Source organism: Aquila chrysaetos, chromosome Z (assembly GCF_900496995.4).
Source record: "Aquila chrysaetos chrysaetos chromosome Z, bAquChr1.4, whole genome shotgun sequence".
NCBI classification, from domain to species: Eukaryota; Metazoa; Chordata; class Aves; order Accipitriformes; family Accipitridae; genus Aquila; species Aquila chrysaetos.
The window spans coordinates 84,712,823-84,732,046 of record NC_044030.1 but is presented as its reverse complement, the minus strand read 5'-3'; the positions used below and the strand labels follow the sequence as shown (position 1 = coordinate 84,732,046).

Sequence of the window (19,224 nt, the reverse complement as noted above, 5' to 3'; positions counted from 1 at the left end):
CACCAGTGCTGGCTGGGGTGTTTTCTGGGAGTGCCCTGAGACTCCTGTGACCTGGTGGTTTTACGGCTCTCCTGAAACATTCATTTGGTGTCATCTCCTGTCTGTCTGCAGCATGTGGTAAAGGCTCCTGATCACTCATTTGGAAGCAGTACGTGCAGGAGGTAAACGGCACAGAGCTGAATTTAAACATTCCTTGAAGTATCACCCATCAAAAATCTTAAAGCTTTATGGCATCGGTCAAGCTTTTTAGGTGGTGGTTAACCCTTGCTGTTATAAATTGTTTTAAAATCAGTCTGATAAGTCAGAAACTTTCCGAGGTGACTTAAATTTGATGATTTTGAAAGTTAACAAATTTCGTTTTCAGTGAACACCCTAGCAGTGAAACAGTATGGGTAGTTTTTTATCTTAACAGTGGATGACTGCCATGCTGGTAAATCGTGCAAGATAGAGGTTGGTACAGTTCTCTCCATGCTGGGCCTCTAGGACTTCTTGGTTTAAATGAATGAGCAAACATGGCCACCACGTACCCATAGATCATTGCAGTCATCCAAAGAAGCTGGGTTTGAATCATTGACCTCAAAGTCAAATTCTCCGTGTCTCATTAGCAATACATTGAGCTATCCTGGGTCTACTGTTCAGGTGGACCATCAAAAATCCATCACTTCTGCCATTACTTACCTTCTTTTTATACAGATATATTTGAAATGGTGCGTTTATAATGGCAACGTGTATTGTATCTCTCCTTAAGAAATCTCATTATCCTTGTCTACCTTTCCAAGATAAACCTGCAGAGTGTTCAAGGCATATGTTGAGTGTGAGAGAGTCCAGGCTGATTGCAGTGAGTTATAGTCTTTAATCTGAAATTGATTATTAAATTGCTATGGTACGATCACAATAGATGGCAACATTGATCAGTCTGAAGAAAGGCTTAATAATAAAATCAATGCATGACTGTTACTGCCTGAAAATATGAATGCTATCTGCTTTATTTTATGCTGTCCTTCCAGCTGGGAGATAATGGGGTAGTAAGAGCTGAGCATCTCAGATGTAGGTATTGGAATTTCTAATACAATTTTACCTACTGCTTTAAAGCTAAAGATGTTTGTTAAGCTGCATGAGAGTCCAGAATGGTCCCAGGCTACTGCCATGAGTGTTTGCAAAACCAGTAGCTATAATCTGTGACCCTGAAGGTGAAAAAAGTTATCTGTGTTTAATTCAACTCAAATTAGCATCTTTAATCACTTTTTTCCCCTTCCCTCCCAGAAGGACTACTACAGGCTGCAGTACTGGCGTGCAGCCACCTTTGGGGTGAAGAATGACAGCTGTGTAAGAGCTTTTCTCTGCTAGGAAATGTTGCAGTGGTTTAATCATGAGGTTTAACCATTCATTCTGCTGATGCAATGCTGAACAGAACGTGTTCCTGTCTACAGTGACCACAAGTCAGGAAGCGTTTAGGAGGGAAGTGGGGAAGATTATACTGAGGATAAGCAGAGTAGAATATCAGTTAAAAAAAAAAAAAAATAAAATCTACACGAGGGCTTGATTGGAGTGAGGCTTAACCTGCCGAAAGAATCGTGCTGTCCTGAGAGGAGAGGTGGGGTGGCAGCGGGGGAAGGCAGGCTCAGCTTGAGGCTTTGGAGCCGAGGTGGGAGGGGATAGAGGATGTTAATGAAAAGGAGGATCTTGTAAGGCTGATGAGAAGCAAGAAAACTTGGGCAATTATAAAATAGAAAGATACACTAAAGAGAGACCATGAAGGTACAGTGGAAGGGAGTTGGGGATGGGAAAGTAGAAGACAGGATATTAGAGATGGGGTGGGTATAGGTGCAAGACGCCTAAGAGGAAACCAAATTATGTAGAAGATTAAACAGGCTGGTCAAAAGCGACTTGGGGAGAGAGGTTGTAGAGAGGTGGTAGAAAACGGTTTAGGGGCACAAAAGGGCTACGGGAGAGCTTCTCCACCACAAACTGCGTGTCTGATGCAGGAAATGAAACTTGCTGATGTACCTTTGAGGTTCTGGGCTTTGAACTCAACAGGAGTTAGATGCAGAAGTGCCTCGAACAACCTTATCTTTTAGCTGCCTTAGTTCCTTAAACAGAGATAATAGTGCTGAAAACAATGCTGTCCTCCTTCCCTCCCCGATTGCTGTAAGGATGAGCTCCCCACACGTTCCCAAGTCATCAAGTACAATAATGACAGCCGCACCGATGGCCAAAATGGTTCCTCCCAGGCTGAATATTGGCCTCAAGGAAGGAGTAGAATAGTTCCCATGTTTTCTGACTCCAAGAATACAAATAACCTGGGTGTGTAAAAGTTAACTAAATAACCCTGAAAGCCAAGTGGCCAAGAAGTGCTCCTTCAAAGGAGACTGTTCCAGCCAGAAGGGTCTTGTACCCTAACGCAAGGAAACAGGACACTGTGAGCTCAAGAAAGATGATAGGGTATCCCTTCATTATTAATGGGCAAAGAGGCTTCTTGGCCATTGCTGTGCTTGTTCTGATCATGTCACACCATAGAGTTTATTCTTAGTCTTAGCCACAGCCTTATAAATAATAAAATGGGTCATGTTTTATCTTACCCCAGTGATCATTGTAATGCGGCTTTTATCTGAGACTCTGCCAAGCTCTTGACACAGGCAGCATTTAGAAGTAGATAAAGTGATTGAAGAGCACAGTACAAAAGTAGGCTCAGCTCTTCCCCAAAACACAGGCTTACCAGGAGTTGAACGCAGTAGGTTTGCAGTGTACGTGCTGCTTTGGGAGGGGAGAAATGAGAGAAGATTGGAAAATTGAGGATGCAGCGTGTCTTTCCAGTTAGGATGGGCTGGGCTAGGACATCTGATGTGTGTTAATCCTGGAAGTGCTTTGCTTAAAGCTGCTACTGAAAAACGGGGCTTTTGTGGAAACTATATTGCCTGGCCTGTAATTTCCAGGAGGGGGGGTATCTGCGCGGATGGGCAATAAGGTCTACGTGCACAGGTCTCGCAGTTACAGCCTTAGAGGCTGAAGCGGGATAGATGCGTGATGTGTTGCAGTTGAGGAGCTTGCAGGGTTTTGCAATCTTAATTGCAACAGTGATGCCGTTAGTGTGCTCCTCAGCAATGGGAAAGCCAAGGCACAGAGGTAAATGACCTACCCGAAAGTACAGAAGAACCTGTAGCAAAACTGGAAGTGGCCTCCTGGACCCCAGGAGCCCACCCACGGAGCCTAGACGTGCTTCCCACTGTGCTTCCTGGAAACTTCTACGTACATAAAGGCTTTGAGAATTAGATGGAAAAAGTCAGTTTGCCATAACACTGGGTTCCTGAAAACTTATCACAGACTATGTTTATTCTTACGGCCTTTCCAAAGGATTGTCCTGCTAAGGAGCTGAGTATAATTAATAGCAAAATGCTTTTTAGGGAAAACTGCAATAAGCAGGTCTGTACGTGTGCAAGCAAGAAGACTTTTGTGGGGCTGCTAAAAATGACAGTTTTCCTTAAGACCGTTGTGTTTTGTAAAGGATTCACATGTTTAGTCTTTGTTAACAGGCAAATTGAGTGTGACCAATGGTAAAAGGGTTGAATACAATACGCCAATGTAGCATTCAGTTCAAAGAAGAAATAATAAATGATCTCTTTATCCCCTAAATATTTTCCTTCGGGTCTAATGGTTCAGTTCCTTCCATTATTTTTTTCACCAGACCTCTTTCTTCAGGGTTTACATGGGCTGCGTGTTTGCAGACATGCAAATCTTCCCTCAGCGTACTTTGGTTTCTTGTTGCAGAAGTTCCCTGAGCTGAAGTTCAAGTACGTGGAGGAGGAGCAACCTGAGGAGTTCTTCATCCCCTACGTTTGGTCCTTGGTCTACAACTCCGCCGTGGCCCTGTACTGGAACCCGCATGACATCCAGCTCTTCACTATGGACTCTGGCTGAAGGAGATGCCCCAGTCAAGCCAACTCAACGCTGTCTTACAGAAAACGAAACTCTGCACCGCGTGTTAATACGTGACCCCTTCCAGCGTGCACCCTCTGACCCCAAAGCTTACGGAGAATGAAGCTTGCCGCTAGTGTACAGTCCAACATCGATGTTTTGGAAGCAGATTGCCACCGACACGCTGGCAACAGACTGTGGTGTGAGGAACTGATGGCTTGTAGGCAACCTTGTATTCATAGTCCTATAACCTAGAGCTTGTTTGATGAAAATGAGGCCTTACACATGGGGTGTGATGTTACTACCAACCACAAACCTGATTGTTCTTTTAACTTAACGGGGTAAATAAGGAAAGAGTTTGTGAACTTTGATTTGGAAGCAGCATTTGTATTTTCATTTCTTTAAAGCGAGGCAGCTTCGTTGGGACAAGCTTTCTATGGTCTGTTGGATTCTGCCATGGGTTGCTCGTTACCTAATCCCGTGCTTTCACTCAAGAGCCCTTCATTTTGGTGGCACTGTCAAGGCTGCAGTTGTTAAATTGGTGTCTACACTGTCATCCGAGTGAACTAAGCAAGCAGCATACTAATCAGATTAGCTCCCAGGCAGATTCAAAACACTTGATTTAGATGTCAAAATGTTTGTGGGAGGATTTTCAATAGCAAGTCTTTTTTTGTTGTTGTTTGACTGGCAAATACTCTATAGAGGGCTAGAAACACCAGCTTTCAGAGTCAGGTCCCTTACAGACTTGTTTTACTGTGCTTCTGTGCAAAAGTTGTTCCTGGAAATTGAACGTGTGGGGAAAAAAAAAATCTCCAAAGAAAATAGTTATAAGATTGTAAAATAGACCAATGTCCTGTAAAACTGTGTGTAATGGTGACAGTGTGTCCTGGGGATCCTTGGCAAAGTTCTGTGTTGAAAATCCCCTGTTTGCTATTAAAGGTTTTATGGCAGAAGTATAAATTTATCTGAATGTAGAATACTTCTCTTTTATGTTGTTTTAAAGTGTCCTTTCCTGATATACCTGTTTCTGCAGTTGGAAGAACAAAAGAAGTGGCTTGACCTGATTTTGAAAGAACATCTCATTTTTCAAAATGAGGATCATTTCTTCTCTGGGGAGGCTCCTTATGGTGCCTGTTGCACATGCGTGCAAACGCTCTAATCCCACGTGCTGCTATGTGAAGGACTGTCACCAGTTCATTGCATGCCAAAACATAAATATCAAGGAATTACTTCCTAAACATACATGGCAACCCCCTGTATCCACTGCCTGCTCCAGCATGTTCTGTCTATTGACGTGAAGAATTGGGTGCATTTGCTTTCAGACAGTCCTTCGAGCGGCTTTAAATAGAATTTCTTGCACTCCCCCCCCTTTTTTTTTTTTCCCCTGAAGGATGCACTAGGTTTGTACTTTCCTTTTATCTGCTTGTTTAGAGGTGGAAGTCCATTTGAGTCCTACACAAATGGAGATGCTGGCTTAAAAAAAGAAAAAAATAAAAGCTTTCCAAATTTATTTAAATATAGCTACAAAGCGGCATATACAGCCCAGGAGCATTTAAGACTTTAAAATGGCAGAAGCTTTTGAGAAATGGCAATAGTAAGACTGGAGATGCAGTTTTTCGTAGGAAAATATGAGAAATTAATGAACCATGACTGAGCTGCACGTAAGTTTATGCTGTGTTTTGGATTTATGGTGGGGGTTTTTTGTCTTTGAGCAAACGTCAAAGGGGAATAACTCGTCTTGGTTATTGTAGTGATTCGTAATTTTGTCTTTATTAAAAGACTGAGAGTGTTTGTGAGTCAGCATGGCTGCCCAGCCTTTGGAAAGGTCAGTCCGAAGATGCACTTTTAAACGGTGAATTCTGAAGCTACTGGGATGGCTCAGTTTTCATCTGTCTTAACCGCCCGTGAGCACCTGAGCCTGCCCCGAGGTGAGCACCCTCCACCCCGCCGCCTGCAGCAGAAGCGGAGCACTTCATGAAAGAGGGCTCAGCCAGAGCAGATGCTTATCAGCCAGGTGTCAAACGGGAGAGAACCCGATTTGTCTCTGAAAGGGCTTTTTATAGAGAAGGGTACATAAAGCAGCAATCTGATAGAATAGGTCAAACCAGCTGCTGAATCGATGTAGGAGTCGCAGAGTAAATTATTGCTCGCAGTCCTCTTGTTGTGATGACATTGAGTTGAAGTACAGAAGGAACAGGTTTGTTCCGATCGCATAATTTCCTTGTGCATTTAATTAATGTGCAGTGCTCCCAGGGCCCAGCTGGTTTGGAACAGCTGGAGTTACAATCCAAAGCCGAAACAGCAGAGCCAGACCAAGATTTATGCTGAAATCCATGCTAGCCCCATTGGCCCTTCCGAGAGTTTGAACGCTATGTGGGTCTGGCAGTGTCCTGATGTCTGCAGTCTGGCACGGTCACAAATACTCTGTTTTTCTTCAGATCTGTAAAGTATCACCTTAGGGATCCTTTTCATTACTTTGTGTGAAAGATTTATTATGCGTAATAAAAAAAAAATTAAAACAGTAAATACAGGGTGTAGTTGTATTTGTTTTACGTGATAGCTGCCACGTGGTGATATTCAGCCAGCGGGTCTTGGTGTGGTCATCAGACCTAACGTGCACAAGGCTTTATAACGTTCTCTGTGACGTGCGATAAAAAGAACATTATTTTATTTATTGTATTAAGTAGACGGTTGTTTAAGTCTCTGCTTGGTGAAAGAAGGGACGTGTCATGCTGCAACATCATGCTGAATCCCACCTACGGAGGGCTCTCGCCAGCTCAACTTCTACGGTCGCGATGGGTACAGCCTGGAGAAGGCACTGGGAACGTGCAGTCGTAGGAGGGAGCAGAGGCGGGACAGGATTGTCCTCTTCAGACCAGACCACGCGTGAGGTGTTGCTGCAGCCTCGGTTGCTCTTTCCTGTTGTTCTGGCCGCACCATTTAGGCAGATGGTGTCTCCCTGGTTTTTGGGGGTTGGGTTGGGCGTTGTACCAGGACCTTAGCCTTAACGTGCCCATATTGTTGCTCCGAGTGCTGATCGCTAGTGACACCATCTGCTTGGGCTACTTGAGTAGCGTTAGAGAGGGAAATCCATTGCGCCGGGGTTGGGGAGGAGAAGGGAGGTCTGCTGTGTCCTCACTCAGAGGACCATGCCTTCCATGAGTCTCCTCTGGGTTTGAAGCTTTCGGGAGAACGGTCAGGAAACCAAGTTGCTGTGTAAGTTGTTAGTAAAGTGGAGGTTGTGCACGTGAAGCCTGATGCACGTGTCCCTGATGAGAGAGAAATTGTCCTTCCTCAGTTAATTGAGAGAAACTCTGATCTCGCTGTGAAAACAAGGTGGTGGGTTGGAAGCTACAGATGAGTCGGCCATCATTCACTTTGGCAAAAGCACTCCAAAAACCTTCCAGATTTCATGGCATTTCTTGACCCTACTAGCTTAAAACCAAAGAGTATTAGGTAAGTTACAGGAAAAAAAACCAAACTGTTTTCTACATGCCTGCTCGATTGTTGATCTACCAGTTAAACAGGAGAAGAAGCAGCAAACAACCCCTCACTTCTTTGGAAAATCTAAAGCTTTTTGTACAACCTTTTCTATGGGGTGACTCAGTTTTATTCTTGTGTATGTTGTCTAATTCAGCCGACTAAAGGTCAAACGCCATCTTATAGCTGGTCAACCCCAGGCTCTCTCCTGATTTGATTGGGCTCAGTCTGCAAACACCCTGGCTTCTGTGCTTGAAGACCAGGAGTTTCCTATACGATTGCACTTCCATAATCACCTGACCACTGTAAATCCTTTCCCGTCTTCACCCATTAGCAGGACTTTGGCCACCTTACCTAGCTAGCTTTAAAAATTTGTACCATTGGTACCCATAATACTGTAAAATTCAGGGTCCCAGCTACTTTTGTGTTTGGTTTGTTGTTAATTTGTTTTTGGGGGAGTTATTATTATAATAATTATTCTCTATTATAACAGACACTACTAATTCACAACTAGCAATGTTTAAGGTAACAGCTCTGCGTCTGATAGCAACACACAGCAGCCTTGACGGAGTTACCAGATTCAGAGGAAGGAAATGTTTACTCGGTACGTTCCTGTTCATCGTTGTGGTCTCTCCCCCTCCTCCCCAAGCCCAGATCAGGGTGCCAAGATCTGGATCAGGGCACTAATCTTGCTTCAACTCTTCAGTTTGCGGAGCTTTTGCTTGTACTGAAAGCTGCATGAAGGTTTTTACCTTTGAGGTTTCTCCAGCTGACATTATTGGGTTAAATTCTGTATCAAGCACCTATCCACACCCAAAAGGCCCCAAGAGGCTCCTTTTCCCTTTAATTACACAACAGAAAATCCATAAAATTATCTTCAGCAGCATGACACAGACCCAATCATTTTTAACGTTTCTGGCAGTCAAATGTCATTTGTCATTTAAAGGTGTGGGGGGGGAAATACCGACCCGCTCCCTTGGCAAGCTGCAGTCAGCTGGTCAGACAGGAGCGATGTTCTGCTCGGCTCCACCAGAGTTGGCCTCTAGGTCCAACCAGACTGCTCCATCTTGACCATCAAGAGCTGGCTGGGGGCAGCCAGTTGGGTTTACTGCCAAAGAGCTCTTAGCAGCAAATTTGCTCAGGGCGTCCCGAGCACCTGGACGATGACGCATCAGCTCCGGGACATCTTCTAGCAGAAGCCGTGGTGGCTGTGAGCTCTCAGTACAGTACAAATATCCCTTGAGATGAAATTCTGCGGAGAAGGATATCCCGGATGTCACAAGGTTGGTTGTCTGGGTTATGCTGGATGGGGCTGGGAATTATTTTGGGCTTGGCTAAAAGGCTGGCTTTTAACTCTAAGAATTATTCATTCACGGTGCCTTGGCACAGTTCATTCATGACATTCAGATTCAGTAGCAGTGCTCCAGGGGCAGCAGCATGCGGGTGGGTTCAGGGAAAGGATCACGAAAGCAGGGAGTTGGCCTCTTTTTTTTCCCTTTCAGAAAAGCAGCCTGTTGGCAGGACGTCCCCAGGCTGCTGTGGCATCGCCGAGACGCTGCCCGAGTTCTCCGGGGTTGTCCTCCTTGCGCGTGAGACATCGACGCACATCACCAGCGTCATTCATTACGCTGATAACAGTTCTGTTATCAGAAGATAATATTTCAAAGGCAAAAGGGCAATTCTTACAACCTCGGTTGACCTGACCGGCAGAGCCGTACTTCCCGCTGTGACTTTGGGTACAAGAACTCATTAGGAGCGGGGCAGGGAGGTGCCGTGGGCTGTGGAGGCAATGGTTTAAGGTAATCGTGGAAATGGCTGCATGATTGCAAGAGCTGGGGTCTCAAAAGCAACAACGCGTGAGCTACATCCCTCCTTTGCATGGCCCTGACTACAGATTTTGGCATCCCTTCCCTGGGAAAACCTGAGACTATTCTGGAGTAAGAGTGTTGTAAATACTTTGCTCTTTGAGAGTAGTTAACCCTGAACTGCAAGGCTCCAGCTGAGATTACAGCATGAAAAGCTTGTAAGCATTTAATCATAGATGCTAGGTTATTGCTGGATGGATGCTTTTCATATGGTGGGGCTATACTGCGTTCTTGCAAATGAATTACTTCAAGTAGCCATGTTTAATATTGAAGGCACTGCTACTACTCACGGGTTGTGCCAGCACTTACATGTACTCAGATAAATGAAAATGTCACTATCGGTGAATCCCTCCAAATCACAAATCAAATACACCGCTGAGCTGCCAAACTGGGACAATTTGAATGAGAGATTTAAAAAGAAGAGAGATTTTTTTTCCTTTTTTTTTTTTTAATGCTGCTGAAGCGCACAGCATAATCCTTCATCATCACTTTAAAATCTGTCTTAAAATTAATCCAAAATGAATATGGCTTGGCAGACGTGATGAAATGTTCGGCTGTACATAAAGTTTCTGCCAGCTGTATTGGCAAACTAAATGGCAGACTTCAGTCTTCCTTATAGTCACTTTGTGCTGCTGAAAACCCTAAATCCGACAGCACCGGGAGAAAAGTGGAGGTCTTCGAGCATCCATAGAGGAGCTACAGAGCGGTGACAAACTCGGTGACGTCCCCAATGATGCTACTCCAGCCCCTCCTCCTGTTTACGAAACGACGAAACAAATGCTTTTCAAAGAGCAAAACAGCTTATTAAAAACTGGCAATTTAAACTAGGAACAGCTGGCCTCACCCCGCTGCTTCTATTTTCGTCCCTGAAGCCATTGGCAGGGTCCATCCCCTCTCCTGGCGCAGCTCCTGCATCCCAGTCTGCAGTGCCCCTCTCCGTGAATCCTGCCCAGCGCGGGTGCTCGGGGTACTGGGGACCTGGGGTGCTCAGCCCCACCAGAGCCGGCTGTCCCTGTTTAAGGACTGTCTCAACCAGAGAATAATGGGAATAAACCATCCGGGGTCAAAACTGGATCTGGAAATTCAAAGCCTCTTCCAAACCAGGTGCCTGAGGACCACCGGTGGCCTCTTCAGATGGGGTCTGGGTCAGCAAAACCAGTAGGCAAAGAGGGACTGCGCCTGGGATGGTGGCCCTGGGTGCCAGCGTGGCAAAGGCACCTCTCTGGGGAAATGGGGAATAAATGGTGGGCAAAGAATTGGTCGCTAGGAATTGCCTGGAAATGTGGGTTTTTTCCTAATACAGCCTTGCGTGTTGTTTTGTTGCTCAGGCTGTTCCTACAGGGTGGAAAACCCACCGTCATTCCTTGATACGGGATATTCAGTATCCAGTATATTTACTTGGCAGAGCTTCAGCTTAAATATTCTGGTTAGTGCCTTGCGTCTCGTAGTGTCTCTGCAGTGCTGAGCGGTGGAGCGGAGAGAAGCAACAGAGCCATTTTCACCCTGAAACGAAGCTCGCTCTTTGTGATGGCTCCAGAAAAAACCCTCAACCTCCCCCCAAGAAAAAGCAGCTTTGGCGTCTGCAATCTTGCAAGTTTCTCCCAACTGAAATACGAAGTGAAAATTAAATTTAAATTCTTTTCTTTCTGCTAAATCAAATCTCACAGGCGCCAATTGCCCTTTAAAAGGTCAACCTTTTAGCCCACAAAATAGTCAATCAATACATTATTGACCTAAACAATAGCCATAAACTTCAGGCTGCCTTTATGTCCTTGCTTGGCTTCTCCTCCTTCCTGACAGAACACGTTTGGGCCAGGAAAGTGGCAGCTCCTGATGAAAGTGGCATGGAGAGAGCTCATAAAACCCCGCGTCCACAGCGGTCCTGGAGGAACACGACTATCACCAGTGCCACACGAGGCAGGATTGCCTCTTTTCTTTCTTCCGTTGTCTTTCTTGCTTGCTTTGGTTTCCTGGAGGACACGTTAGCAGTTTCAGAGGCCGCTTGCACGTCTTACAGAACCATTACTGTAGGACCAAAGAAATTGAGTTTAACAAATGTTCTCCCAGCTGCTTGAGTCTGGCCAGTTTGGGACTGGAAACCGTTTCTGGTGGAGCAGCTAGTCTGGTCGGGAGGTGGATTTGCAGCATGTCCATCCCTAACGTAGACCCACAAGATGTTTGCCAGTAGGACTTCTTACACTCATCACAGCGTTGTGTTTCTCCGTTCAATTAGGCGTGCTAATACACACACGGGACGTACAACCACACCGGTGCCACACCAGCACACGTCAGCAGCAAGACCAAGGGGCCCATGTCCAGGTCACTGTGGCCACCAGGACCAGGGGTGGCCTTGAGAGGATGGAGGTGATGCTCTCCTGAAAAGTGACCCTTTCCCAGGGAAGAAAGCGGCAGAGGCTGGCCCGTGGCTCCCCGCAGCACGGGAGAAGGTAGGAGGCTGGAGCATGGGGACGGATGGGTTGATGCCACGTTTGAGGGTACCAGCTTCCCCGCTGGTGCGTACTGGAGAGAGATGGCAGAGGCCTTTCTTGACCATTTGGGGAAGAAACAGCCATTTTCAAGCAATACCTTCCTGCTTGTTTGTCACTGACTCTGTGCAGCCAAATGAAAGTCCAGTGAGTACATAGAGGAGCAGTGCTAGAGAATAAACCAGAAACCGTGGTCCTGACCCAAAGATCTAATAATTAGGAAGAAAATACACTGATTGGGAAGGGACCGAGCCTAGACAGGCAGCTTGGATGTATATGTATGTGCATATGTATATGTATAGTATGTACATATATGTCAAAATGGCACATCATTATTATTTATTATTCTGTTGTTATCTATAAAATGACCCCCTTTCATGGTACCACCCTATCTGTTGAAGGGCCATGAGTGGAGGCACATCGCTGGTCGGGTTTGGGTGGGCACCCTATAGTACGCTATATAAATATATAAAGAGGTGATGGGTGAGTAGTGGCTACAGGTAGCATCTCAGCTGCATTTGGGGCAGGACTTTTAGGGGATGCCAGGTTTTTCCCAGGCTGGTTTCAGCCATCCCAGCCAAGCTGGCCACCACGCTGGCCCTTCGGGAGGGCAGCAGGAGGGTGCCGGGGAGCAGGAGCCGCGGGCGGCGAGGCAGCGCGCCCCGTGTAATGAGGCTGCCGATGACGGATTTACCTCATCTATTACCTTGTGCGGCGCGTATGTTTATGTTGTGGCTACGAGCATTAAACGAGGGCAGATTAGTTGTGTTTGTGCAGCTGCCAAGCTCGCTGTTGTGACATTTCCATCTGCCTCGCTGTTGTATAACCCTCTGCTCCCGCTGAAATTAAGAACAAGGAAGAAATCCCCTCCTTCCTCGCGCCGGGGCTGGCAGGCCAGCTTATCCCCCAGCCCTCGGCATCGAGTCCCAAAACCTTCCCTCCAACCTAGACCTGAAATCCCATGTCTTGCCCCATGGCCTTGGGCTGCTCTGCAGCCAACGGAGAGCAAAAACCCGGTTTGCACTGATGTATTTCAGCATCGCAACTGGCTCTGATGAGCTTTGAGGGCTGACAGTCATCTTCAGGTCAAAACGATTTAGGACCTGGTCTTGAGAAGCCCTTATTTTCACCTCTCTGGTGTGCACCAGCAGCAGCTATCAGCAAAGGCAGCAGCTGTTCGTGCCATGGCAGACCCTTACCTTACCCCCCCAAAAAAAAGGCAGAGTAGGATGGAGAGCATCTCTGAAACGTCCCAAATCGTGGCCTGCAGAGATCTACTGGCAATGGCTGGTGGACCCAGGGCTTTTTCTTCAGCTCTCCACAGTCTGGGTCTTGGATCTGGGACTCATGAAGTTGGGAAATGTGGCCAGGCAATCCTAGCAGTGCCTCCGTCCCCTATCATAGACCATAAGGACCAGAAGTTGCCCAGTGAATCCTCTTGATTTAAGAGACTCAGAAGAGGATTTGGCACCCTGCACTCCCTGGAGAAGGCCAGACGGAGAGGGGTTAGTCTTAGGACAGGTGGATAGGGATTAGGATTTTTAATGATGCCTTTGCAGCACTGCCCTTCCAAGTATTAGGAGTGTCTTCGCTTACTCGCTTTCTCCTACCTCGACAGTAACCTTTGGGATGGCAAGTTGGTGGGGTGAGTGTGGGAGATGATGAAAGACGGGGAGGTGAAGAAACTTGTACCGAACATATTGTTGGCTCTTGGCCTGAGACGCTAGGCCCACTCAAGGTCTTGCCAAGATCGTTTTCACTGGGAGGATACGCTGATGATGACAGCCAGGTATTTCCTTGATGCAATTCTGTGTATTAATCGGGAAAGTACGTAAAGTCCCGTTTCCCCGAACACCGCAGGACCAAGTAGGCTGCAACAGCCTTGAGCCCAAGCCCGAGCCTGCCTGGAGCCACTCCTGCACGCTCCGTGTGCCTCCCCGCTCCCTCGCTTCACGTTGCATTTCCCCAGCTCCCTTTCTGGTACCTTCCTGGCACTTTGCTGGCTTTCTCTTTGCTTTCTCAGCCCTCTGACATAGATTAAAATACGCACACGCACACCCTTTTGTGCAAGCAACGGCAACCCAACCAGAGCCCTGGGAGAAAGAGGAGTCGCTCGTCCGTCCTTTACCGAGATTCCCAGGGAAATCGCTCATTTTCCAGCCCAGCTTTGCTGTGGTGGTTTGTGGCCTGTGTGAGAGTTTTTTCCTGTTTTGGCTTTCACCAAACAAGGCTGAGAAACGCTTCTCTCCTTTAGACCCCAGGCCACATAGCAAATTGGCCAACATGATGCTCGGCGTAAGTGAAACGTGCCCTCGGATCAAGATGAGGACTGATGGCGGCACAACTGCACCTCTGCAAGGTGCCTCTCTCTGTCCTGCCTGGTGGAAAGGGTCGTGGGTTCCTCACCAGCATCACTGTCCCTCGGAGAGCTGCCCCACGGGATGTCCGGCCCACACCGCGTGGGTACCATCACCCTGGGTGTGGAGCAGACGAACTCAAAGAAGGGTTACGGCGGGGGTCAGCCAGCGCTTGTGATAGAAAAATCCCATCTTGGGGTGGAGAGGAAAACCCAAGGAGATATTTGCAAAGAGCAGTCCTCCCAGAGGCTGCCCAGGACTGGGAGGAACAGGAGCCTGTATAAGCCATGCTTGGAAATTTCTCTGGATGGATGCTCAGAGGGATACAGGGACGAACAACTGCAGCAATGCAGTGCAGGAGAAAAAGGAATTTATTTTTGAGGGGAAAAGGCACTGAATTTGGGGGTCTGCATCCACCAAGATAAATTTACGCATGGGACGTCCCGCAGATGGAGGAAACCAGGGGGCTGCTCGGGGCATTAAGTAACCCAGATTCCTACCATTTGTTTAGCGTGAGACGTTTTTTCTGGGGAAAAAAACAAACCCTTCTTTTGCAGCATTCATGAGAGTGGCCCACGCACGAAACAACGTAAGAAGGGAATGGTCTTTTTTGGCCGCCGTGCTCAGGACAGAGTGTCTCGGGACTTCTGACAAATAACGAATGAAAGACAAATGTTGTGGGACTGATGCTGACGACGCTGTGCGTTACCCCATCGGAATCAAGACGTGAGCTGGGGGTCGTGACCAGCAGAATCCCACATGAAGCAGCACGATGGAGATATATATTTTTTTTTTCTGCATGTCGGATGCCTGTAGCTCCTTTACGGGGCAGCGCACCATCAAACACTCAGCACATCCGAATGCACCGTGCACAAGAGCAAAACATCTGGACATGCTGTACAATAAACAAGACGTTGGCAAGTCACGCCCCTCCAGATAATCCATTGTTCAAAGTGAAAGCTCACCACAGAAATTTGGAAAAGGGGGGGAGCAGGGCAGGACTCATTATGCTTGGAAACTATTTAAATATGTCAATATTAAGGGAGCATAATCACCACTCAAGCAATTCCAGCAAACAAGTCGGTAACAGCGCCTACTTTACGGGAAGTGCATTTCCTCTTGGCAATCTTCTGGCTGGGAATTATTGAGTACGCAGCTCTCCCGCTCCCCTCCATCCGCTTCATCGCCGGCACCGGGGGGACCAGCATCTTCCAGCCAAGCAGGGCCACGGAGCGATGTGTGCTGGGGTGCACGTAACTGCATACGGGGGACCGTGCTGGTCAACGTAACCCACTTGGAAGTGATGCCCTAACCCCCGAGCAAGGTCTGCTGTGGGTCTGAGGACATCGAGCAGCCCCGTGGTGCTGAGGAGACCCATCCCATGCTCTCCTTGGGGTCAGTGCCGACCGTCGTTTCTGTGGTCGAGGTCACCAGGAGTAGCTCAGTGCTGCTCTGCTTTCCCGAGCATCTGCCCGGAGCATCCCTTGCAGCTGTGCTGCGGGAAGAGTCAGAAGAAGCAGAGGACTGCGGTTAAGGGACCGGACTCCGTACCCAGATCTCCCGAGTCAGCTCCCAGCATCGCCACCGACGTCCCGTGTCCCACCGAGTGAGTTGCTTCCCCCTCCGTGACTCCGTCTCCTGCCTTATAAAGCCCTTCTATGGTCAGTTGTGTGGGAATGCAGAGTTGTGTCCGGCTTGGGGAAGTTACTAATGGTCTTTGACTCCTTCTGTTTTGAAAACACCGAACCCAAAAGTGAGGTTCCTTGAACCATTAGTCATCGAAGGAAACAGCGCCTTCCCAAAGCTGCTGAGAACCTTCCTGGGGCTGCTGGGAGGGGACGACATCCCCCTCCCTATTGGAGATGCTTGGGGCGCATCCAGGCTGGCACGTGGTCCAGGGAGAGGCTGAAACTGGACAATTCCCATGAACAAAACCCATCTCATGGGAAAGCTACCTGTGGAGTGGCCACCCTGCAGCCCTCCCCTCTGGGATCACCCACGGGTGCTGCTGACCCCTCAGCTACCTAGTGCCATTTATGCGAGAACCCATTGAGACAGCAAAAAAATAATCTTCAACCAAAGCAGTGGCAATTAAGCTCACCACTCTTTAGCTAGGGTCTGTATGTAATCCTTATTATTTAATCTGAGCGTTTTCCAGCATCCCTGTGTGTTGTGGAAGTACTTTCATCCACACTTTGCCGACGGTGAACCAAGATTTCAGGGGTTTGTCCCAGACCACCCAGGAAGCTCAGCCATCTCCACCGAGATGCTGGACCAGTCTCCCCTCTGCTGGGACCCAATGCTGGGTGACAGCAGTGGTCACAGTCCATCCTTCATCAAAGACAGGTCCCAAAGTCCATGTGGGGCAACATGATGCTCAGATGAGCTCAGATGGGTTTGGTCAGTGGCTCTTCACAGTCCTGATTTTGCCACCACTTTGGCTAGTTTTGAATTGCATTGACTCAATGTTGCCCAGGATATTCTTACAAGTCCGATGTGAAGTGTGTGGGTGCTCATTATTGTTCATAATGCACGGGTCATGGCATAGGCTCTTAAAAATTTGTTAAAAGCACTTGAATATTTTTAATTGATTCTTTTTTTTTTTTCAATAGCCACCCAATTTGAGTCCTAATCCCATCTAATGGCTGCAGAGGAGCTATAACAGAAGATTAGCTCATGTTTAATGTCTGGTTAGTGCCTGAAAGGCATCTTGAAAATGTAAAATGCCACAGAAATGCTGAATAATCTTATTTTTGTTGTCAATGCTCCCCTTGAGCAATGCCCTTAAGCCTGACAAATGCTCACTGCAAGCGAAGCGAACGTCCTCTCATTATATTTGAACAATGAAATCTCATGCCCTGATGTACAGAAAACCCACTGCGATGGTACCTGTCTGGCTGGGGACATTATTTTTGCTGGGCAGCCCCATTTTTGAGTCACCCCAGAATTTCGCATTGCAAAGCTGAAATTTCTATCGGTCGCTTAATCGCTGCCTGCGGTAGCTGCTGCCGTGTGAGGTCCGGCCTTCAGTGCCCCAGCAGAAAGACAACGGATGGGGTCACCATCCACACCCTGGGGGGGGAACCTGAGCTGAGCTGCTTCATTTTCCTGCGTTTCACCCTTTGTGAAGGGTGTTGGCAAATATTATGCTAAATCCTTGCTGAAAAGTCACCACTGAGACAACAAATATTTTTAAAGCATATTTTTCCATTATATTTTGCCCATTTTGGGGGGGGATAGCTCCATTCCCTGCACGCAGAAGACACCCCACTCCATATTCATTGATTTTTTTTGTTACATCCCTCACATCCTACCAACTGATCCCATACGTGTGTCCACGCGTTTTTCCCCAAACAGCCCCAGCTTATGGCATTTGGGGGAGCCGGGGCTGCCCACAGCCGCCTACTCCACGCCGCATCGATCGGCACGGTAATTCCTCCAGCGGCGCAGGGCACGCTGTGCATTAATCTGCTCCTGTTAGCTGTAATTTGATAACATTAATGCTTGGAGCCCAGCCTGCGGGAGCATATGGATGGCTTCCCACTTGCGCCGGGCTCCTGCTCTTTCTCATGGCGTGCTGTGACGCAGGGCCGGGAGCCGTAATGGGTGCAAGTTTTTTTTTTGGAGGGGGGAAGTCTCTTAATGTGGGTAATGCACTCAGGAAGTTGTGGAAAAGAAAATCAACAGAACCTAAGAGGAGGCAACGGGGGAAGGTCCTTTCCATCGCCCATCAGCGCAGCTGCCGTGCTGCTGCGGGGTTAGGGTGATGATGACGGACCCTCACAGCCATCACAGCATCGGGTCCCAGTTGATTATGGTGAGTCTTGGAGTTCAAGTGAGCGGTAACTCAGTACAAGAAGGACGTGGACCTGTTGGAGCGGGTCCAGAGGAGGCCACAAAAATAGTCAGAGGGATGGAACCCCTCTGCCATGAGGACGGGCTGAGAGAGCTGGGGTTGTTCAGCCTGGAGAAGAGAAGGCTCCGAGGAGACCTTATTGCAGCCTTCCAGTACTTAAAGGGGGCTTAGAAGAAAGATGAGGACAGAGTTTTTAGTAGGGCCTGTAGCGATAGGACAAGGGGTAATGGTTTTAAACTAAAAGAGGGGACATTCAGACTAGATAGAAGGAAGAAATGTTTTACGATGAGGGTGGTGAGGCACTGGGAGAGGTTTCCCAGAGAGGTGGTAGATGCCCCATCCCTGGTAACGTTCCAGGTCAGGTTGGACGGGGCTCTGAGCAACCTGGTCTAGTGGAAGGTGTCCCTGCTCATGGCAGGGGGTTGGACTAGATGACCTTTAAAAGTCCCTTCCCACCCAAACCATTTGGTGATTCCATGAATAACAGTGATGAACCCAGTGGTGGTGAACATTGAGTGCCTCCATCAGGGCAGAAGGTCTCAAGCGTACAGAGGAGCTGCTGAGTGAAATGAGGACAAATGTACTGGTGCTGATGGCGATGCCAAGGCAGGGAGCTTGCTCCCAGACAGGATGGCAGGAGGGATGCTGATGTTTTACAGCACGGACCAAACTATTCTGATTTGATCCCCTTTGCCCATCGCATTGTCTTAATATTGCCTGGTCACTGCAAACGAGGAGGAGGAGGCAGGAAAGCACAGCCCCGGCTTCACCAGCGCTACCTCCGGCAGCGCGTGCCGGGCTGTCTCGGGGCTCTCTGCATCCACAATAGGTGCAGGGACGTAGAGAGGGATGTAATGACATGCGTGCCAAGGGGGGATGTAATCAAGCGCACGTTAACGAGAAGAGAAGAGGCCCCCATGTAACGGTCACGTCGCCCTGCTTTCCTGCCCCCTCCCCGGTTATTCATAAACTTGAAGAAAATAAGCTGCAGGCTACTGTCACGTTTTCAGGAGTAGCCCTCCCGTCTCTCAGCAAGCTGAGCGCGTGGGGAGGGCTGCCGCGAGTTTCACAGCGGGAATCACAGCTTCTGCAAGGTGCGAGACTGTCTGGCTCCCACCGCCCAGGGATGCTCCACGGCTCTTCCCTCGCCGGCGGAGGTCACGGTCCTGGATCCGGATGTCCAAGGCTGCGCTGGCCTTGTCACAACTGTAATTAAGGTCCGGGCAATCGCTCCGGTCTGCCAGTTTAATTTTTAGACAGCTAAAATT

General features: G+C 48.1%; 1 protein-coding gene across 6 annotated transcripts in view; it reads left to right on the top strand.

Moving 5' to 3' along the window:
• DYM (dymeclin) overlaps window positions 1-6,438 on the top strand; it is a 221,993-nt gene extending 215,555 nt beyond the window's left edge. For all 6 annotated transcript variants that reach the window (XM_030004289.2, XM_030004292.1, XM_030004288.2 and 3 more), the window contains one exon: window positions 3,766-6,438. In XM_030004289.2, the coding sequence (XP_029860149.1) occupies window positions 3,766-3,915 (150 nt within the window). In that variant the 3' untranslated portion in view covers window positions 3,916-6,438. The remainder of the gene's footprint in view (window positions 1-3,765) is intronic.
• Window positions 6,439-19,224: the final 12,786 nt, after the last annotated feature.